Here is a 24,708-nt window from a genome sequence, read left to right as displayed (position 1 = left end):
TCGCCTTTTGTTTCCTTATCATTTTGATTTGACATAATGACCTCTAAGATATACCACTGATAACTCAAACTTAATGTTATTTGGCTACTTATATTTGTTAGAAATTGTATTTGAATTTAGCTACGATAGGGCTCTATGAATCGGTAACTGTAGCTTTTTTCTATATACTTTAATAATGATGTAATTTAGTTTTATTATTGAAAATCATTACTAATATAGTTATTGATTTATGTTTTTATTTGATGTATGAATGTAGAAGCGAGTGAGGTGTGTCAGGACCGCCCCAACTGGAGGTCCGTGGTCTCTGCTTACTTCTCCAGGTTACGTGTGTGAGTTAATGTTTTGTTGTAATGTAAATTGAATTAAAAATGTAATAAGTAGTCTATCAAAATTTCGTCCACACCTTTTCGAATTTCGTGATAACAAAAATCCATCCAAACTTTTGCATTTATAATACTAATAATAGTGAGAAGTAAGATTTTATTCCGTAATTTTGAAATGGGATTCGCGTTACGTTCGATGTAATGAAAGGGTCGACACTGAGCGCTGCGGGAGCAGGCGGGGCAATGCCACATTCCTCGCGAGCGAGTTCCGATATGCAGATTTTTTACACATATTTTTCTTTGCTTTGTGCTTTTATTTTTATTCATACAGACACATGGATTCTGTTTGAAGTTTGTAAAAAGTAAGGTAAATATTATGCTCCCAATATAATAAAAATATGAACGAATTTTTCCATTTTCTCTGTAAATATAAGGTATATATAGGCCAGTTTATTTTACTTTGCAAGCAAAGTATTAGTAGAGTTGAATTTTGATTCTGAGTTTTCGACGTATTTTGTTAAAAAATAATACAACATTTTTGATGAATCTTTCAATTAAAGCTATGTTTACGATGTTTGCATTCCTCTGTGGTATTACTGTTACTATTATTGCAACGCCTCGCGTCTCATCGCGTTTGTCGCTTGTCTGGTATACCGAGATATGTATATAAAAGTTACATATAAACTTTATTTACAGATTGGAGTATACTTGGAGTGCCGAGAGAGAATGTGAAACCCATGTGGGGGTGTGGTGCGTGTGCGATGCGCTCGGTGCCCGGCGGCGTATACCAGCAATGCCCGGCGGGCGCGCGGGCGTGAGCGGGCGGCCGCGAGCCCGCGCCGGACACAACATGTTGCTCTCTCTAGCCTGCCACTGCCTCTGCCTATTCGCCGCCGCTTCTCTAGCCAGCGGGGGTAAGTACTTTGCACAAAATGTTTGTTAATTTTTTTCTTTAATTTAGTGTAATGCAGAAAATAAACAACGTCGTTCATTTACATATAGGACATTTTACTATATTGTACTGCAATCGGTTGAGTTGCATCTCCTTATTATCTTAAAGGGATTCAGATTTCAGTTATAAAGAAATAGTGATATGTACAAACTTCAAAGTTCATTTAGTTCCTCGACTCACATGTCAGTTCCGAGAACTTACCTCATAGAGAGGCATAATTTTCCACAATATGGAAATAATATTGTAAAGTACCTATGTACATAAGCGCAAGCACGTTATATCCGAGTACATAAATCAAAACATTTCGCGTTGCTCCAGAGAACGCTCAAAATATGCAATACTTTAAAAAGGTGACTGAGACGGATCGCGTGTAAGTTTATTAAAAGTGGAAAATGTATACATTTATGTTTGCACAGGGTGAAAGGCATCTAAGTGATGAAAATACTCAAAATATACATGAGTAAAATATTTTGATTCTACGACGATATACCAATTTACTGTAGAAGTAACTTGACGATATGGCTCGACCAGTGAAATATCACGACCAAACAGAAGACAGACGTGAAGTGGAAGTAATTCCGCGTACAGTCTGACGAGTGCGCGTGTCGGAGGCCTAATTTGAGTGCACGTGTAGTAAGTTATAAGCAAATGGTGGAAAGTAAGCAACACATCTGCAATTACAGTTGTCTGTGGCCAGCAGTCGCTTCGCTATTTCGACGAAATTGCGTGATGGCACGCTCATTTGGCACCTTGTAATATAAAAAATCAACAATTGTATGTTGTCTGGTGCCATGTGCAGAGTAGATACAGATTTTCCATCCAACGGTATCTGTCTTTAAAACGGAATAAGCGCAACCACAAATATTCTCTCCGCAACCCTTTAGCACAAAACCCCCATTCATTTACAAAGAACATGCATAATACATAGCATTTCACTACGTAGAACAATTTCTCATTCAGAATCACACTCAAATATTCCCTCTAAAACCTCAGCGATACATAAGTTATTCCGTTTGAAAAATAAAACAAAGGGAGTGCAGAACGCTTTTAGTTGTGAGATAGGGAACGCTGCTCTCAGCTCCGCTCGCCGCTACTGACGATACTTTCGACTGGTTTATCTTTAATTTAGTGTTTAATTCAGTCCTCAAAATTTCTGCTGTTCGCTGTCTAATTGCCTTCTTTTGACGATCTACTAGTAAGTTCTGCGTGCTGCTGCGGCCTCAGTTCCCAAGTCGTTGAAATCATTAACCTATATACGAAACTCACCTTTAAAGATTAAATAACAGATGATTTTTTTCATTTTACGACTTACCTACTTTGATATTGATTGTTTTCTGTCATTGCTCATCAACGAGACAGTCCGAGATCCGCGTTTGTTACGTGTAAAGTCTGAAACTGCATGATCTATTTTGAGTAGACCTTTAAAGGAAGGTAGCTTATGTGTGCAGTAGTAACTTTGGCCGTCAAATAATTTAATATAAAGAAAAAATTTGCAAGATAAGTAAAAAACTTAAGTGCAACAGTGCTCGAGGCCCAAACCTTGTTTTTTAGCCGACTTCAAAACGAAGGAGGTTATCAATTCGACTGTTTTTTTTTTTACTATCTTAAGGGTTTTAATGTCTCAGAAATTTATTTTTTAAATTATAATTTCCATTTGCTAAAATTAATTACATTAAGATTTGTTCCGAGCAAAAGATTTATATGAAAGCGAATCCAGTGCAGAGCTGAAGAAGCTAAAACGAGCAAAATAAATTGATAAAAAGAAATCTTCGGATAAGAAGTACTTTGTGAAGTACCGTGAGTACAATTTGTAAATGTAAGCTTGAATTTAATTCAATATTACTTTTAGATGCCGAAACGGACTCAGAATTTGACTTGCGCTGGTCTCAGGGCTGGGGCTCGAGGCTGGGTCTCGGGCAAGATAAATAAATCTCTTTGTTAACCGGAAGCAAATATGGAATGAGAAATCCCAGCTTAATCTCGCCACTAATGTAATGAATGAAACGAAAGTATTCTCTGCTGCTTATGTGCTTTCTTTTCACGAACATAATGTTGACATGATGGTCTGATTAGATTTTGTTTACGAGTAATTTGGTTATTGTTAGAAACGCATGGCAATGTAAGTTACTATTAGTAACATTTCTTTACATTAGGTATTTGAAATAACTAAATCATTTTAATTCTTCTGCCTTTAAATTTCATAGAAACCACAAAGACATTTCGGAGTATCTTAATTTCCAATCACAATGTAGTTTTAAACACAACAAAAAGATATTTCCAGTAATACTTAATGAAGTTGAAGAAAGTCGGAGGTATGAAAATAACCGTTACTAACAAGAAAAGAGAGAACAAAAGGCACCCGGAGCGAGATTAGCTTTCTGCGTGGAAAATTATTTACTGTTCATCGGCGAGGTCTATCAAATATATCCGATAGCAAACCGCTGGGGAATAGAGATAGATAGGCTCGGGGCATTCAAGACATACGCACTAGCGGTATTCATGTTATTTAATTGTATCGCTATAATGGGATATATTCCCAAAATATTTCCAACTCTAAATCTAATATTTAATTTTTAATAAACTGATATTCGTTACTTTCTTATTGAAAGTGTATGAAGTTAATAGCTTTTACCTGGGACTCTCTCCGCGCGGAATTAAAAAAGGAAACGTGATAAAAAGAAAATCCGGTGTCTATCTCCTGGTTCTAAGCAACCTCCCCGTCAATTTTCAGCCAAATCCGTTCAGCCGTACTTGAGTTGTACGAGTAAATAGTGTAACAAACAAGTATATGTATAAATATTATTACATTTTAAATGTATATTATGTCCTGCTGTAGGTAGGAAAGAGTAAATGGTGCGGGAATCAGAGCAGACTCTCCCGAAGGAGAGGAGCGGTGACATCAAAGGGCGCGGGACGTCTTTGCGACGTATACGTGAGATTGCACGCTCATGTCTGACGGACCGTGAAATGCCGTGTGATCCTTTTGGTTTTTAGCCGACTTCAAAAAGAAGGAGGTTATCAATTCGACTGTATTTTTTTTTTTTTTTATGTGTGTTACCGCGAAACTCCGCCCCTGGTGGTCCGATTTTGATGAAAAATATTTTAATCAAAAGGAAGTGCTTGCAGGTGGGTCCCATTTTTTTGTTTTTTTTTTTAAATAACTAGAAGACTAGTAGATTTTGAATATAGCTTCAAAATTTGTTGCGAACATTAGGGACATTTTTGCTTTCAGCGCTTACGTAGGCTAAACTATAGGACCTACATAAAAATAATGTATGGCAAATTGTAGCTCTTTAAATGTGCTAAATAAAAGTCCGCGATAGCATATATCTATCTTTTATAGTTTTCTCACAATAACCATTTTTTTCTTCAAAAACATCAATTAAATTCATGCCCTATTTCCGACGCTATTATTCGAGTTCAGTATTAATCCTTATGTAAATAAACATGTTCATTATCAAGAGAATTTAATGTAGATTATATTTGCAATTGAAACTATATCATTCTGTCTAATAGTTTAGGAGATATCGTAAGAATAAAATTACGCGGAAACGAAAAATGCTACACGAAAAGCACAATTTTGCTTTCTGGGCTTACGTAGGTCAAACTATATGACTTACATAAAAATGATGTATGGAGTAATTATAGATCCTTAAATTTGCTAAATAAAAGTCTTCGGTGGCATATATCTATCATCTATGGATGTCTCACAAAAACCATGTTATTGTGAACAAACTTCGATTAAAATGCACACGAAAAACAGCGTCGTAAGCTTACGGCGCTATTATATTATATTCGATATGAATCCTTATCCAAATAAATATGTTTTATGGCTAGAGTATTAAATGTAAATTACATTAGCCTTTAAACTATGTACTTCTGATCAATAGTTTGGGAGATATTAAATAATTAAAAATTACGCGCATTCGAAAAATGCTAGTGCGGCGCGCGGCTGGACAAAATTAAAAGCACGCTACGATGTATTAGTTCGGTATTTTTCAATTTGTATACCGATTTTGATAATTATTTCATTGTTTAAAGGATAAGTGGTTATCTGCTGCATTCTAAATTAGTTTTTGAATTGAAGTACACACATATCAAATAGGAAAGTCCTTTTCTTTATTTGTCTTATTTATGTCTTTATATGTATTAAGGAAATTTGTAATTGAACTTCAAATTCACTAAAAATTGTGAAATAAAACAAAAATTTTAAGAAAAAAAAATAGCCGACTTCAAAAAAAAACAATCTCAAACAAAATGCACTCAAAAGTAACCTAAAAAAACAATTTCAAACAAAATGCATTCAAAAGTAACATAAAAAAACAATTTCAAACAAAATGCACTCAAAAGTAACCTAAAAAAACCAATTTCAAACAAAATGCACTCAAAAGTAACATAAAAAACTATTTCAAACAAAATGCACTAAAAAGAAACAAAATAATGTCATGAAAACTCTCTAAACTCTAGTAGTTAGAAGTAGGGGCTCAGTTTTCCGCAACTCCACGATAAGCGCGTATTTTGCGTTTCTCTAAACTCTAAAGAAAGTTCTCTTCTTTCTTGTAACATGTCTATATTGTATAATTATTGTTATTTTGGAGTCGGTTTCGGCCTAAGTAGGGACATAAACGTAAGTATGTCTAACACATCTCAAATATAAAATGTCACCTATTTACTTCGGCCGACACCGACTGCGAAATAACAATAATTATACAATATAGACATGTTACAAGAAAGAAGAGAACTTTCTTTAGAGTTTAGAGAAACGCAAAATACGCGCTTATCGTGGAGTTGCGGAAAACTGAGCCCCTACTTCTAACTACTAGAGTTTAGAGAGTTTTCATGACATTATTTTGTTTCTTTTTAGTGCATTTTGTTTGAAATAGTTTTTTATGTTATTGTCGGGTATTAATGGGCTGCGAGCGACCGAGGCCTTTACTGCCCAGTGAAGCGCCGCCTGCGATCATAATGGACTCACACAATTGCCCAATTTTACTTCGCCCCATAAATTGAATGAACATTATTTTTAGTTACAATTGAACCCTTCTGATGTTAAATGCTACTTAACTCATTTTAGAATAGTACGCACGCGTATTACTATATTAATATTGGAGATGTTAAATAGAGTAAAAATAATTGTATTAACTACTTGCTGTCGCAAGGGGGTCCATTCGCGCTGAACCGAAAAAAAAAACTTAGTAGCCCACTTGTTTTTCCAGACTATGTTCTATATTTGTGCCGAATTTCATCAAGATCCATTAAGCCATTCTTGAGATACCTTCAAACAAACACCCATCCATCCATCCATCTTAACATTCGCATTTATAATGTTAGTATGATTAACCTCTGTAGTTTATTTAATATAAAGTTCTGCTCACATCATCATTATGAAATTATTTAGTTTTTATTTAGAGCAAAAACCAAAAACTTGCTGTCTAAGAACACATAGTAATGTGTTTTTATGTACATCACAGAAATAAATCTTTTCGATACAAAACAGTTCTCTATTTTTTTTTTCTTCGTGTGAAACATATGTGTGTGAAAGTAAAACTTAATTTCGCGTGGTACGATTATGTTTTCAAATAACATAAGTGAGCACTTGAGTGTATTATTGTGTTAGAATCCCTCCACCCCCCGCCGCACCCCGCTATATCCCACACCCCGGCGACGTAATCGTATTCACAGTCTCCCCAAAATTCACACGTCATTAGCTTTACTACGTCACCAAAATACCGAGCAGTTATAGTTCGTGTAATAACACCGCTCATACAAATGCTGAAGTAAATGTTTAGCAAAATAAAAAGATATATTTACTGCGTATTCATTCACAGTATCATCAATTACATATTTAGAAATTTGATTCGAAATGCATATAATTTAAATCCTCAATTTAGCCTCGTGTATATCAGCTCTGAACCGATTCAAAAGTTTAACTTACATGAATTTGAACCTTTGAGCTGCGGTTCAATAACCAAATTGGCAGCTCACAGCTCATCGCGATGAACTATAACTATGTGAGCCGACGAGACGTGAGCTGCCAGGTGACTTGCAGCTCTCAACCTTATAGCAAATTATAACTATGCAGGTACAAATAGAGCTGAGCTGCTTCACACAAGATGATCTGCAGGTCATAAATTTTACTTGTGTTACTTATTTCTACCACAATTGAATTGATATATAATCGTAACTTTTGTGTAGTTAAACAATTAGCTTATCTTAGTTACAATATTTGATTAGCGTAAGCATAAATTAACCTAATAGACAACAAATTCTAAACCTTAAATCTGGAAGCATACACAAGTATTAACAGTCGATTCATTTAATGTGAAAGCTGTGAACAGAGCGGGCGAGGCGAGGCGACTTGCAGTGGTCATTGTATGTTAGATAAACCGTGCAATGACGGCTCTTAAAGTTTTATTATCAACCCTGAGCGGTTTAGATACGGTAGCGGCGCGCACGGTACCAGTAGGGCTGCACCTTGCGATATCTCCACTAATTAGTTTAGTTTCGACAAACAGCAATATCGACAAAGTTGATGCAAATGTTTACTTGGGATATTTACGTGTGCTATAAAATGTTTTAAACGACAGAAATCCCGACGTAAAAGTGTCTATAGCCTATTCCATAGAATTATAAAATTCTATTGTTAATAGAAAAGACTGTACCTTCGGATGTTCTTGCAGACGGATGAGCAACGCTACGTAGCTGTAGACTAGTTTTGTTCGATGCTTAACATTATTACATTTATTTATCGATTCCTTACTTCTGAATTTAGGAAATAAAACACTAAACTTTGAATATAATAAATTTATAAGTATCTTGGTGTCGTACAATGACTATAAGATTATCTACATAAAACAAAACTGACTTTTTATATCCCAACCGAGTAGTTTCTTTATATTATTTTCCGACCCAAAACCTCATAAAGATTCTACAAATGGTTTTCTCAAAATTGACAAACGTTACAACCCTAGCGGATTGTATATGAAATCAGTCATCTTTCCGGTCACGAAGGAAAATGAACCGAGATACTTTGAGATAGAGTTGAAATTTCCGTGTACGCAAAAACTGATAGTTTTTCGATTACTGGACGTTTGTGTTTGAGATTTTGGATTTAATAGCGGTCTGTAGTTAGTATATTGATATTGGGCCTGTTTGTTTAGGCACAATGGCGGCGCATACGGAGCGAGAGATCCCTTCTATGTTTAGAGCTCTTTGTTATTTGTAACGTAAGCAATGCCGGTTTATATCTCTTATTACATTCGCAAATCGCAGATCCGTTGATTTACAGACGCATTTTAATATTTTATTAGAGATAATATTTTATTGTGTTGCGGATGTCCATGGGCGTCGATGATCACTTCGGTGTTCGCGCCGCTCGTTTGCCCCCTTCTCTGATAAAAAAAAAATATATATACGTAGTTATTTAACTGTGACTGTTTGTTTGTTAGAGTGATTTCATAACGAACTTTAATTTATATTTGAGTCGTTACTTTGGTTAAAGTAATTGTAATACATTTTCCTATTAATCGTATAATAAGTCGTAAACCAAAAACTTGTCAAAGCGGAGAATTCTTGTTTACTTATTTATTCATACAAGTTGTAATTTTATAAATGTACTGCAGAGTGAGACGTAGCCCGACGGTGGGTAGGGGGGGTGCGGGTGGTGCAGGGGGGTGGGGAAGGGGGGGGGAGGAAGTAAATGGCGACTGCTCTGTCACTATGGACACGGGGAAATACTTTCATTAAAAGTTTTTCTATTTTATCCCGCGCACAAATTTCAGAGGTAATTCCGTTTTACCTCATAAGCTGCCGGGACTTGATGAATATTGCTCATTTTAATTTACTTTAACGCCTTTAAAGATTTTTCGAAATATTTATGGTGTTTATAATTTGAAAACTAAAAAATGTATACATTTTCTTATGGATTGAATGAATTTGTGGAGTGATATTCTTTTTTTTATTCAAATACAAGGTACATAATATTTCAAAATGTAAATGTAAGTTGCGAGTAAGTTATTTAATATGAACTTATGTGGACAGCGGAGACTTGGAGAGGGTAAAGTTATGCGCACACACGATGGCTCAAGATATGCGCCGCTGTGTACTTTGTGAGGCAACTAATGTTTGTAAGTTAGTACTGCTCTAGTGATTCACCATTTGCTATATCATTGAAGTGAAATTCTACGAAAGACATAAACCTTCAAAGTGTTCATAATCCACGACTGCTGCAATGGATGGATTGACAAAATAGAATATTTGTTTATTCTTTGAAATTATATAAGTGGTATATCTTCTAACATCGACGATGTTTTAATATGTTAAACGTTATATTATGTTTTGTGCGAATTTTCGATAACGCACGTGTTTTGCACGTGGATTCAAACAAGAATTTACGTATTTGATAAATTTGTAAAGCCGGCTCAATTGGCCGAGTGAAATCCGACGCGAGTGTAGGCAAATTAATTCAAGTCAAGTGCTACTGTCTATATGTTGGGCAAATCTATGCGAGTGGTCAAATTAGACAAGTGATTAATTTCTATTGGCGCACGGACAAACGTGTAGACACCATTGGTTAAGCACGAGCGAGCGCTTGTGATTTGTGCTGGAAAACCGATACCGCTCCGAAGTGAGCCCTTGTGAATCATGACAAGCTGCGCCAAATAAGCTCTATACACGTTGACGCTTGTTGTGCACTTGCTTGGGCGCGCAAAAGTTGACGCAAGTGTAGGCGTGCGATAGCAAGCAATGAAAATGTACTGGCTATACGTTGGTATTCGCCTTCACTTGGCAAGTCTCGGCCAACATGTATAGTGAGCATAATACAATTTGTAATTTTTTTTAACAGTGTACTGGAAAATGACACGTAAAACAATTAAAGTGATTATGCTGTTCATTGAACAAGCAATAATCTCTACATTTAATTAATTTTTCTATGTATATGAATATTTGTTTCATATAACAAGTTTGAAAATCGTTTCGATTTGAAATTTTTAAATGTTTTACCAAAAAATAGAAGTGTAGTTAGTAAAATTAGAAAAACAATTAATTGTCATTGTATATTTAATGTAAATGTGACATGAGTGTGATATACAAATAATTTCAAATGAAGTTGTCAACATCTTAGAGCCATTGTCTCGTAATCCTACCCTAAGAACGTGTAACAACAAAACAATGGCGCTTCACGGCACTCTCGTGTGTGCTTTGAATGTAAAAATCCTAAACGTTGGGGTTTTTCACGTCTTTTTATTTCTCCGAACCCACTAGGTTCTTACATCAACAAAAGAGCAGCAGGTGGTGGATGCGTTACAATAAACAATTGAATTTTATTACAATCACAACAGTGAACGTCGTGAATTCCACATTCTAAGTCAGAATTACCTATCTACCCGTTCTCTTCGATACCTGACAGTTTTCTATTAGTTAAGTTAATCAAAACCGAATTCAACCGTCGACCAAAATTCAACCAAAAATGCCCGTTTGAAACGTAATGTCATATCTGTTTTGTCAAAGATAAAGACAGGGATGACGAGTTAGATTTTACAGAGATTTTGTTCTCAGAAACTAAGTTTAAGCTTTTCTTAAAATAAATAAATGCTTCGTTACTGTAGCAATTTACATGCATCAAAAACATGTCGGTGTGTAAAACATACGTAAAGCAAACAGGTTGTATTGCGTTTGAGTGCGCAGGTCGTTGTTATGCAATTAAAAGTGACAGGATACGGACAGGAAGTAGGCAGGAACGAGACATGAAAGCTTCGCCGACAATAGCATAAAACATTTATACATGACTATCTATGCAAGCCTATCAAAGAAGAAAACATAAGAAAAAGAAGTTACTAACAGAAATTAAGATTAATGTAAGCGAGAGGTCGTCAAAAATACTTTTTTTACTGGTATTATTCCAAAAAAAATAAAATTATATTTTATTCACGTGAAACATTATAACTTTCACATGAAAAAAAAAGCACTTTAAGTGTAACTTTAAAAATAAGCTCAAAAAAGCTACCTAAAGTAGTAAACATTTTTTTTACTTTTTAATTTGCTTTATTTATCGTCTCACTTGTTAGCGTTGACATTAATCTGTAACATTATCGGATGCGGTACACTGGCCCAGTTTCTGGGATGCCTTACTGCGGTACTAACTGATTCCGTAGCCTGAGGCAGAACTTCCCTTATACTAACTTTTATTGAACTAAAAAAAATGTGCAACGGAATAAAGTACACCAGCAAATCTCATACAAATTTTGACACGTTTTTTTCGATGACGTTACGAAGGCGTTTTCCACAAATATTAGTGCTAGGCTCTCTGATAACATTTTTGTCCACTTCCAATCCTTTTACATTAACTATCTTATTAATTTACAACTATGAAACTATCATATTTGTAAAACCAAATAAAATAGGAGATAAAATAAATGGCAGTTTGCGAGGCATCGTCAAGCAATTTAATAAAAAGATGGAGTCTCCGTTCTCTTGGAATTTGTTGAGATTGCTTTCAACAGTATTATAAATAAAGACGGCTAAAGAATGTATTTCTGGAAATGTTTTCTTTTTGTTAAATTGATTACGATTATAACTACTAAATTAATTATTGTTTTGGATTTACAGATAAACGTTAATTAGTGGATATTGCGGTAAATTAGTTGTTGGAATTAATTTCAAATCATACTGTATACATTAAAATAATTAATCTAACAACTGTATATTATTTATCATTATAAGTATATTTCGATTTTTTTCCAAGTATCATCGAAACAGCTAACACTGATTGAGCCTGAAGCTAAACTACCCTATACGTTAAAGATGCGGACAACTGATACATTGGTGAAGGTTTTTAAGAGATGGTTTCGTTGCGTCGCAAACCATAACCTAACTCAAGCTTAGAGCTTAGTTGGAATTCCCTTTTTTGTCTCAAGTTAGAATTTGTTAGGTTTTATATAGTGATAGGTTGTCAATCCATACGGAGATCAAATATAGTTTGCTCGTGCGTGTGTGACGTACGTCAATAGCGGCCCGGCCGTGCTGTCAGCGCGGGAGAGTGAACGCCCTGTGGCACATTGTTAATATGCCACCGTAAACTAGTAAATATTGTTTAATTGTAATCTCACTAAATATTTATTAACACTAAATGCTCAATTTATTAATTTTTATGATTAATTAAGAATTCAAGCTAGGTAGTTGCACAAAGTTACCAAGGATAGTAATGTTGTTATTATCTCAGATAACAACTTAAATATACGTTTAATAAAGTATATCTGAGTTTTAAAGGATTAAATTAGATCACAACAATGTACAACAGTATACAGTGAGATTGTAACCTACAAATTTCTCAAAGTTTTACGGTGACACATATAACAGAAGGGCTGGGCACGTATTGATAATACGTTACAACGTCTCCCAGTAACCGTACGCACTGACGTCGTGTCGTGTTGTCGACAAGATGGATCGTTTTCGAAAGCCCTCCTTCCAGTTCAGTTCAACTCACTTTATCAATATCTTTGATATTTTAAGATCGGAAACTTAAATAATACGTCATTTGAAATATAAAGTTAAGTAACGTGTTCGTTGTGATGAAAATGAATATTACCTACGTGGTAACTAAGAAATAATCTTAATAAATTGTTAATCTTTTCAAATTCAATTTCGTTTCATTCATCTTTACATTCATACCTTAACTTATTCTCATTGATTTCTATTTTATTATGTTAAGTATCTTGACTTTTCAAATAACTTTAAAGTTGAATAAAAGTAAACAGACGTATTTCTTGATAGGACTCTAGGGTACGATGTAGAGATGCAATCCCGTAAAAGCCTTACCGGGTGTCTGACAAGAGAGCGCACGGAGCTTGTCTGTAGCCCCGCTTTCAAGAGTTTTGTACATTTATTTATTTAAAATAAGTAACGTTAAAGTTACTCCAAGTTATCTAATGTTAACATGAATAAGTTCGAAGTAAGAAGCAGAAATTTTCTTTGAAGAAAACTGTATTCAATACAGCAAACTGTAAATGAATGTACTGACTGATGAAATACCAATTAGCTTAATATGCTTGGTTAAATTATAAACTGACCATGTTAACAATCGGAAGCTTATATATAGCTTTTTAAATTACATTTATCAAGTAAGTGTTATATAGTTTATTTATATATGTAACGGTACATAACTTTTCTGGCATGCTCATCGGTTAACCGTAGTAAATAACAGTTGATTAGCGCGGGTAGGCCGTAACAAGGTGTGTAATGGCCTGCACTAGAGGTCTAATCGCAAAAGTTAAATCTTAACAGGCCTAAGTCACGGCAAGGAGCAACCTTTTAGAACTATAAATATCTCAAGATAGCCATTTACAGTTCCACCTTTTGATAAGCCGTTTTGAATGCATTTTTAAACGTGATACATGGAATACAACATTTTTTGTTTCGTTGCTGTCAACTTTTTTTTATATTTTATGTTGCCAAAAAAGCAAGCGGCCACATCAATTCACTGAAATAGTGAAGCGACCACTGCTCATAGACAACCTCAATTACAGATGCCTTGCCTTATCTTTGACGGGGGACGGGACGTCCAGGGAGAAAATATTTCCCTTTCCTATGCATCTCAGTCCTCCGTCAAATCTCTGTCCCTTCCCATTGTATTTAAAGAATTATTACAACGGAATTAGCAAATTACGTTACATAATAAAATTGTTATAAATAATAAATATTGCCTGCTCATATAAATACATAAATCTCAGGCGCGTTGTTTTGTTTGCCACTAATTAATATTTTAATAACCCTTTCATTAAAATCTTTTCTTAAAAGTATTCCCACGTGTTTTCATTATGTTCTTACATTTTAATAAAAAAAAACGTCGTCTGGCTCTCGCTTCGAAGAAAACTTTAGCATTCATTTCATTTTGCGGACAATGTTTTAATTAACTTTATGTTATTTTTTAATTATTAAGTTAATTGTGGTCAATTATATTGTAACTATTTAATTTATAACAATAAAGAATGAAAAACCATGAAAAGGTAAAAAAGTAACTTTGTAAAATGGCGTTTAATGTAAATTGATTAAAGTGGTACGACTGTACTTGATAAAATAAATGAAAAACTTATGTATCGTTCAATGCATGGAATTTTAATCCAATCAGGATATAAATGCGGGTTGGATTATATTGTTTAACCCTCGCACCGCTGCACGCCGTCACCGAGCCGCACCACCCAGGGACGTTAATGGCAATTAATTTGTAAAAGAATTATTGATACGTTCATGTAGCAATAATAAGCTTCACGGGTGCATTGGTGTACATGTTTTCTCCAAGTGTTAAAATATGATCATTAATTTGTCCTTTGGATAGTTAGTTAAAGTACAGTTAAATACAAAAGTTAATAAATAAGTACAGTTAATGTTAAACAGTTTTTACATTTAAATTATAAAGAAGTTTTAACTCATTTGACTTTCAATTAAACATGAATTAACAAGTTTATAATTTATTCGGGTGGTAAAAGTTTGCTGAAATAATAAATCTGCGAATCTTACGCAAATATGTATGAACTAAAGTTCGCCAGCGACTTCGTTAGAAAAAAAAAAAAATAGCCAGACTGTAGTTTTAAAAATTGGATTATCCTGTTCACAAATATGATTTTATTATCTATATTACATACAGACACTCCAATTTAATTAATTGCATATATTTAAATAGAGTACAATTTTATTTAATTATAAAAAAAACATCAGTTCTAACTGCTACATTTCAGCTTGTTTTATTAAAAACGTATGCACTAAAACGTGAAATATTCAAATAAATTTCAATGGATGTTTTAAAATTCAATTGGTAGGGCGAGTTTCACGGTATTTAGTTACCCTGCAGCTCGAAAGTGGGAAAAGAGGGAAGCATCTGTTGGGATGCGAGCGCCGCCTGGTGGTGAATATTTAACACGAAATCACGTGTGTACGAGCGCGATGGAGTGTGCAACATTCACGACGCAAGCGACGTAAAGCAATTTAATAAAAATCACCCTCTGAGAGCATCCTGTATCTCTACTGTAGAGGCAGGGGATGCCTTCATTCTCGTAGTCTCAATTTGCCGATGTTTTAACATGTGATCTGATTTCAAAGGAATGACGCTAGGGTGAACAGCCGACTGATTTCAAACTGTGTTTAGTTTTTAATACTGTTTTTTCTTTTTTAAATAAAACCTTGATAACGAACATTTTATAGATTTAAAATGTAATCAACATACTTTTCTCTGAATAAAACTAAAATAACTGAGTAAGTTTTTACTAGAAGTACATATATAGCATCTACAGTAGTGATATATACAGTTTGCGGCCAAGAAAATCGTCTTAAAGTCGGAAAATGTTAAAAATAAGGTAAGTGATTGTGCAGAGACCTCGGCCGCGGCCTTTGATAGTCTGAAGTGTGCTTACTTGCTCAGCCAACGACACATGATAACACTTTACATGACGAGATAATTTAGAAAATGTTTTTAAATTAAACGTCTTAGCCATCCTGTTACATAAATAAATTTAACAAAATTCAATTTATGAGGTTTCTATGTATTTTAATTGAAATACAGTAAATCGTTTCGGCGCAATTTAAATCTGTTTAATTGTAAAACAATTATTTGTTGGCACGCGACAATTGTCAATGTTAACAATAAAATCCGCTTTGTAACTTGGAATGTACATTTTGTAAAAATAACTTTGAGTGATAATAGGTTGAAAGTCTACATGACCTGTGTGATGTGCTTGAAATGTTATTCGTAGCACCACGCCTACGCAAAGCGCTACGCACTTAACATAATATCTAGACACGTTCTTCTAAATTCTTGTAAGTATTTTATATCAGTGCATAACAATAACTAACTCCACGTTTAATTTGGTCTCACAATCTCACGTTTTAACATTTTAATGATCCAAATTCAAATCAATAATTAAGCTTACCATTTGGAATTAACTTTTATTTGTTTTAACGTTGGCACGAGTGTACCACAATTAAATAATTTAAACATTACAGAACAATATGCTTCTTTGGAATTTTAATCCAATTCAGTATAAAATGCGGCAAGGGGTACCCCTTGTACCGTGACGACAATATCCAGTGCGCAGGGGGCTGTGCTCGGGGCGGGGTGCCGGGTAAGTGGCTTATACTATTAACGTGTAAGTGTGCGTGCGGCAGGGAAAACAGGATTTACAGTAAACTCCCTTTACGCTGGGAATCTGAAAATAGTATGTTTCAACAAAATAATAAAATATTTATAAAAATAGCGAGAAATGCGGTAAACAAAAATGAGTTTCTAATGTTCGTCTTCACGTTATTTTTAATCCTACGAGACGTTAACAGATACGAGATTAAACTAATGGAAACTTTTTTAAGTGGTTTATTCTAGAAACTATTAAAAAAATAGTTATCTTGCTGTAACATTACTTGATACTGAATGTTATTATTTAACCAAAAAAAAAAATATTTTGATACACGTTCGACGTATTAACAAAGTTCGAATGCCTTTGTGTTCTAACTTGTTCATCTATCTATATATATAAAAGAAAGTCGTGTTAGTTACACTATTTATAACTGAAGAACGGCTGAATGGATTTGACTGAAAATTGGTGGGCAGGTAGCTTAGAACCAGGAAACGAACATAGGAATTTTTACCCCGTTTTCTATTTTTTATTCCGCGCGGACGGAGTCGCGGTTAAAAGCTAGTAATATAATACTTTAAGCTTAGAAAACTTGTGTGGTCATAGTGCAAGAGATATTATAAACAACCACGCCTACAGCTGGTCTCCTAAATATTTAGAAGTGGACACATATATTTAGTGACGTGTCGTAAGTGACACTATACACTTTATCTTCTTACGGAACACTACACTTATTTGAGAGAACAAGTAATATTCAGTTAGCGACGGGCGAGTTTCAGGTAATAATCAATTTCTAGCTGTGTAATTACCTCTCAGTGACAACAGCGCCGACATTTTGTATGTCGCCTATAATTAACTTAACCGTTTGTATATAACATAAAGTTAGTGTTAAACCGTTTAATGACTACATAATGGTTGGACTGGTTGATTTTGTAAATTTAAGCTTTATGTAAAAAATTTAAAAATTGTCTTCTGATTCGTCTAATTATCAATAAATGTGTAATAGCTTACTTAGTAAAAAACATTGTACATTTTAATCTATATATACCCGTACGTATTAATAAAATCGGAGTAATTGTAATATGGAAAAAAATCTTATTTCGTACACATAGTTTATATGCGTTGCTGTCTGTCTGCATGTTTGTCCGCAAGGTCGCGGTTGTTCCGAGTAATCTTCGGAACGGCTGCTACGGATAACGGATAGCTGATGCATGCGAGCATATTATAATTCTTTCTTCTTCTTCTTTTGGCTTCTTTTTAAATTCAGCGCTGACGAAGTCGCGGGCCATCGCTAGTTTTAAATAAAATTATAATTCCAGATTCGTACGTTTAAACATAAAATGAGAACACAATACAAGCAGGATGCAGGAAACAGAAAGTTAGGATAAGTTGTGCAGTTTGTTTAACTTTTCATTATTAGTTTTCCGTTTTGTAGCAGCAGGAGGTGGGGGGAGGGGGAGGAAAGGGGAGCGCAGTCCGCAGCTGGAATGCAAACTTGGCAAAAGCATATAACAGGTGGAATCAATGGTTTTTCTCGCATAAAACATCACGCTTCTATATCTCTATTTTGAAAATTTTCTTTATTTGTAAACAATGTATTTTCTAGCCAATTAAAAAAATCTCATTTTTTGATTCTATAATATAGACACTTATATAGATGATTATTGTTGAGTTTGTGTTACTTTTGAATCAGAATTGTAATACTATTCATGTTTTCTCAATCAGCCTCAAGTACAACTTAAATTCATTCAAAAATCAAATTCAATGCCTCGAGAATGCTACAAACGAGTATCAATAGCGAGAACTTTTAACAAATAAAAAAAACATTAAAGTAACAGAATACGAAATGAAAAGGCGCTGTATCGCTTTGGTTCGTATAAATCTTCTTATGGTATGAAACAGGTAAGAAGCGACTGCAAAGACAGCAGCCTTCAAACGGGGCCTTTGACAAGTCATGCTTCCCTCCGGTATGTCTTTTCCCTGACCACAAAATGAGCAAAGCAAAGAGTAATTTAATTAATCAGTGAAGTTTTAACAAATGTAGTTTTACACAACGAATATGAAATCGATAATGAAGTGAACAAAACTTTTATAATTAATTATAACTATTCTAATGTCCGTAATTTCATATGTTTGACTGTTCGATCTTTTTTTTTTCGATAGTTAAATACCGCTGGAGTTTTTTTGACTACAAGTAATTACGGTCATTACTAATTACTGTAATAATATTCGTTTGTTCGTGCATTTGTTGGTGTAAATAAGTGGTGATACAAATGTGTTCGTTAACTCTCACAGTACTTAAAAATTGCATATATAATGAGAGAATAAAATAAAGAGAACATTTGCGTACATCTCCATGCGGGGATTTTTAATTTCCTTCGAGAATCGATGCATTCGAAATCCCAATTAAACGGCTGACCAACGGCGAACAGAAATGTAAAATTACGTTTGTATTTTGCGATATATATGTAGTTAATAATACATTTTATGATACCGTAAAATATATTTTTTATTCCCATCAAAGAAATTCAATATATGTGTATATACCTATATATGTACTATTATATATCATTCGATGTTATTGTTTTATTCCCATCGGTTTTACTTTTACTTTTATTATAGATGTCAAAGTTAATTCAAACAGAATATTATCTAACAACTAATAAGTTATTTCATCATTAAATAAGCCTAAATAAAGAGTTTGATTCCGTAATGAGATATATTTTAATTATTATCTGAATCAAAATTATCTATATATATAGTATATATGTATATATATATGTATATATGTATATATATATATATATATATATATATATATATATATATATATATATTTTATTGCAAACTAACATTATTACGCTCATACTTTTAGTGATAATTAATATTATAATATGAAGTAATTAGTTAATTAATATTAGATTAGATATATTTTATGGGTGCACATAGAGACGCATTATAAATGCATGAAGCTCGCGGCACAAAGCGCTGCCTTCAATATATTATCTGTGCAACTCACACACGACTCTTGTGTTAACATTATATTTTAAATTGAAACATCTCTTTATATCATTAATATAATTATTCACTGAAATGTTTGAGTACTTTTCAGCCAGTAACATATTAACTTCATAATGATTTCAAATAAGGTTAATAATAATGAAAAGGAGGAGACTTACACGTAGGAGATATTTATCTCTTTCTACATGTCCACTTCTCTGTACATTAAAGGCAGGCATCGACTTCTTTTCAAAATATTGTGTGTCTTTCGAAATGTCTGCGGGTAATGGTCGCTTCGTTATTTTAGCACAATTAAGTTAATTTTAGCTCGATTGCCACCTAAAACGAATAAATTATTTATTTAATCTACAATTTAATTACAAGTAAAGTTTTCTAAAATTCGTAACATAATATGCCCGAAGTACGGTCAAGTCTACAACCTAAGGGAAAATATATCACCAACAATTGAAGTTCAGCTAAGTGTAAACCTTATTCCAACTGAATAAGAACCATTAATGAGTAGCCCGCTCTTGAGTCGCGGGTGTTGAGCGTCGCCACTAGAGGGCGTATTCAGCAGTTACTTACAATTTCCTACGGCGACTTATTTATGTGTGAGACACGAAATAAATTCCGTGTAAGTGGTATTTGTGTGGGAAAGACATACTTTAACTGTGAACAAAGTTTTGTGAGCGACTCAATTTACAGGCTTTTTGGGCGCGAAATGAAAATGTACGACGGAATTAGAATTAATGTTTGCCGCGAAAGGGCGCGAGCGCGCACGCGAGCCACAGCCGGGAACACTACTTGTCAAAGAATATTAAGGCTTCAGCACATAATCTGTAACTCATTTTGTTTATTAATTTAAATGATTATTTGAACTAATAATTTTTAAAAAGGTTTATGATTAATATTGAATTATTTACCATTTTTTTTCATGTGTCACTAAATATTATAAGATATTATATTCATTTGGCGATGGATATTGTGTTATGATAACATTTACGTATTGTATCTTTTACATAGAATAAGACCATTGTAAAACATGTTTTATTCTGAAACGAGAATATTTTCTTCTACAAATACTTCTTCTTAAGTAAATTTATGTGGCGAGTCACGCATAAATAATGTGCCCTCGGAAATTGTAACTAACTGTGAAAGCCGCCTCGCCCTCTGTCGGCCGACTGGTACAGTTATCATGGGTTCTTTACGAACTTATCACGAGGAAATAAAGCCATTTCTGGAGAATAACATATGCGAGGATTAAGAAAAACAATCCTAGATCAAAGTAAATAAATATAAGGAGCATTCATTTTACTAATATTCTTAAATAAATACTAAATGTTTGCATATTTTTATTCTTTGTATAATATTTTAATACTTAAGGAAAGTTTTTTTTATTATAATATCAAAATGGTGCAGCGATAATGAGTCGTAATTGAATAAAACGTTGCAAGCCTCTCGCTAATCGAGCTTAGGAAAAGAATAATTTTCTTGTAACTGTCTCGAAACATTAAGTCGCGACTTTAAAATATTTTTATCTTTATTACGAACCATTTGTATGTGCAGCCACTGAAACATTCTTCGCTATAACCTCGCTATATCATTACGTTTGATGGCTCACTTTGCTTCATAATTGGTGATTGGAAAGCGGTCAGTTCGAATTCCGTATTACCATCCAATCTACGATATTGAAAATCGTCCAATTAAATACTCATTGTTTTAAATAACAATTCAATCGTTTCGTTTTATATATTGTGTAATAATTCTATATTCGTTTGTTATTTAATTATGCAATTTGCTTCAAGTAGGGAATCCCTATCTGACATATTTATTTTTAAATTTCACAACTATTGTTAGGGTCATTTCGTTATTAAATCAAGTATTTTATAACTGAACACCACCAATGCACTAATTCAAATTTTAAACATCTATAATAAAGTATATCTACATTTGTTTCAGGAGTACCAAAAAATACTGTCTCGATCATTATTTCAAGTAAACATCTAAGTTACCTCTGAATAGAGAGATAAATTTTGTCCTCGATGGCTCCTTATAATGGCCATTTACTTGCGAGGAAAATACTTTCTCAAACGGCGATTACATTTAATTTATTGACGTCGATATTGTTGCCTTTGAAAAATTATACCTGATTTTAAGTAATTAATGTTATTTTATCTCTTGTTTATAGAAACGTTCTTTCTTTCTTTCTTTGAAATAATTTTATACTGAGTTATGGACAGAATAGAATATTTACATAGGCATAAATATACGATAGATCTTTTTAAGGTTTTTACATGAACCGAGAAGTTGAATTCAGTTCACATCAATCGGCTTAAAACATAATGTTTGTGCTGGAAGCCGAGCGAGGCGAGGAAAGGTTGACAAGCGACATGTCGCTCCGGCTACAGATTAAATTTGACCGCAGCACGTTTTCATTATATAAGCGGTACGCTAACGGGGCGACAGTAATCCTTTCAATGAGCGTGTTTCATTTAAAAGCCCTTTCAATTCATTAAACGTTCGCGGAACTCGTGCACTGATAAATACATAGTCTGTATTATTCTTGATACACTGCTGTGGTTCAATCAATTATGCTTGGCTATGCATTTAATTTTTACTGTCTTTACCACTTGTTGATAGATGGCGCTGTATGTTATTAGATCGCGATGTATAGATGGACGTATGGATGTTTTTGAGAACGTATCTGCAAAACGGATCAACGGATATCGCTGAAATTTGGCAAAGATGTAGAGCAAAGTCTGAAAGAATAAACACACGAACACACACATTACAAATTATTTTTTTTAATTCCGCGTGGACGGAGTCGCGGGCGACGTCTAGTAATATAATAAATTATTTGGAATGAGGTATTCTCGGAATTTGAATACCTCATTATAATATGAAATAATTTATAATCCTCGGCAACTCAATCATAGCTCTGATGTATCTACACACAGAGGCTTACACCATTTTAATTGTTCCTGAAAATAACTGTTGCAACAAAATTAATTATTTTATGCGGGTACATTATAATATGCAATTGACGAAATACTTATTAAGCTTTAAATTTTAGTTTGAACTTGTAAAATTATAATCTAATGTTAACGTGCAAAATGTAATCAAAACATAATGAAATTTAGTTATAAATTAAATTAAATTATTACAAATAATTTTTATAACATAAAGTTAGATGCGTTTTTTAGATTGAGTTTGTGAACATGAATTATTTACCAAGAAATATGTCAGCTCCATATGTAAAACTTGTGACTATATTCCAGTAAAAAAACTATGAAAATATCTTAATCCAGTTCGCAGTGTTCATATTCCAGCAATACAAAGTTAGTGTGGGCAATGCGAATGTAATCTACAATCCTATAATGGCTCCACGTCTAATAAGATCATTCATTGGGACAACAGTCTAGCTTTAGAGGTATTAAATGTCAGTATTTATATGCAAGTGACTTAAAGTGCTATTTTTAAAACTAATTTACTGATTTTTAAAGTAGTAGACGCCAGTAACAACTAAGTCTGTTGCACGAATGGGCCGGCTCGACCGGTTTAATATGACGATCTCACAGAAAACAAGCATCAAGTGGAAGTAATTTTATTTTGTCGTCAAATGAGTTTGCACGCCGGAATAATTTGGCCAATTTTAGTCCTCTTTCCCTCGTCACTTTTTTTGGGATGGATGGGAGAGAAAGTTGATGCATAGGAAGAGTAATTATTAACTTTCTGAGCACTCCTCTGATTACTAACGGTAAGCAACGCATGTCCGGATGTCTATGGGCAGCGGTTGCTTCGCTATTACGGCGAATTCCGGTGGCCGCTTGTAACCTGGTTACTGTTACTGGTAACCAGATATTATTAATTTATTTTATAATAAGGCTAAGTACCCATTATATGAACGAATGTAATCCATACAATTTGCATTTAAAAGTATGGTATGAAACTTTACTTTCTAGGAAATGTCGAGTGGATGAACAAACACATTAGAGTGAAGTCTATATGGTGCATATTAATATGAACATTAGGTCGTGACCTACGCGAACAGGAATAACTCCGCTAGCATTAAACATTTATATAGAAAATATAAAAGCCCCCGACCTCGACCGATGAAGTTGCGACCACACAATACTTTTTTTAAATGAAAAGACATCACTGTCACATATTCTACTCACTGGGGTATTCTGTTTTGTAATGCATGTGCCCTCTAATTATAAGAACGACTACTAGTTCATATATTTATGTTAATAAAGATTAATTACTATATTTAACCAATTAAGTATATACATACCGGTTTTGTTGTACTACTAACCAATCCAGTATCACAATGCTTCAGTAAACTATGAAAAAAATATTCACCTTTAAATTGCCGGCAAAAAACGTAACATATTATGACAATTTAAATAAGCGTTGATGAGTTTGTTAAATACCAACATTACAAAATATTAAAATTCTATGATGTAAAGCTTACCTACTTTTCATCCAACCAAATATTAAAAAATTATGTTAAACAAATAGCAATCAATACAATATATTATCTGTGATGTAGTATCCTTACATTTGATAATTCCTGTCGCTGTTCTCTCACGAGGATCACGTCACATTGGCCACTCGCCAGCTTCCTATTATTTACAAACATATTTCCGAAGGCCAGTGATCAAATTATAGTTAAGTAACATAATGTACAGTTAATTACTTCTATAATTGTATTAATCCAACAATTGGCAAGCGTGCGGTTACATTATTACTATCGGTCAATAATATCTCGCATCGAATTATAATTGACATAGTATATTGTCCGATAGTAAATTGAGATTCATAATCGTTTAAATAAATACATTTTGTTGATTATAATAGGTATTTCCTAAATAAGTTTATAACTTCATAATAAAGAGTTTATCATTTAAAACTAAATGCATTAAAATATTTAATTTTATTTTAAATTCGTGAATAGACCTTTTGATGTTGAGTTAAACTTCTACCAAATTATTGTTTTAAAATATTCCCTTTGTAATAGTTTTGTAGCTATATATTTAGCAATAATTACATACATATGTATATTTCACGTGCATTATGTAATTCGTAAATAACATATTAAAATTTAATCTTTCATCTGAACATTGCAATAAACAGTAACTCTAAATGATTCGGTTTATTACAATCCGATTAACGAAATACAACAGTTTACAAATGTATGTAGCAGTTTTTATATATTTCGAGTAATTCATATATTTACTATGCACCAACAATAGTTATTAATTTTAGTAACCACTAGATTATAGTTGAAAAAATAGTTCGTTTTTGAATAGAG

The 24,708-nt window shown here is 33.5% G+C and overlaps 1 protein-coding gene across 1 annotated transcript in view; it reads left to right on the top strand.

Moving 5' to 3' along the window:
* The first annotated feature begins 1,170 nt into the window (after positions 1–1,170).
* LOC106711470 (hemicentin-1) overlaps positions 1,171–24,708 on the top strand; it is a 75,715-nt gene continuing 52,177 nt past the window's right edge. The window contains exon 1 of the mRNA XM_014503787.2: positions 1,171–1,237. Within this exon, the coding sequence (XP_014359273.1) occupies positions 1,174–1,237 (64 nt within the window). The 5' untranslated portion in view covers positions 1,171–1,173. The remainder of the gene's footprint in view (positions 1,238–24,708) is intronic.

This window comes from Papilio machaon, chromosome 20, assembly GCF_912999745.1.
Source record: "Papilio machaon chromosome 20, ilPapMach1.1, whole genome shotgun sequence".
NCBI lineage: Eukaryota > Metazoa > Arthropoda > Insecta > Lepidoptera > Papilionidae > Papilio > Papilio machaon.
The sequence above is the reverse complement of the archived record's forward strand: the minus strand, read 5'-3'. Positions and strand labels throughout refer to the sequence as shown.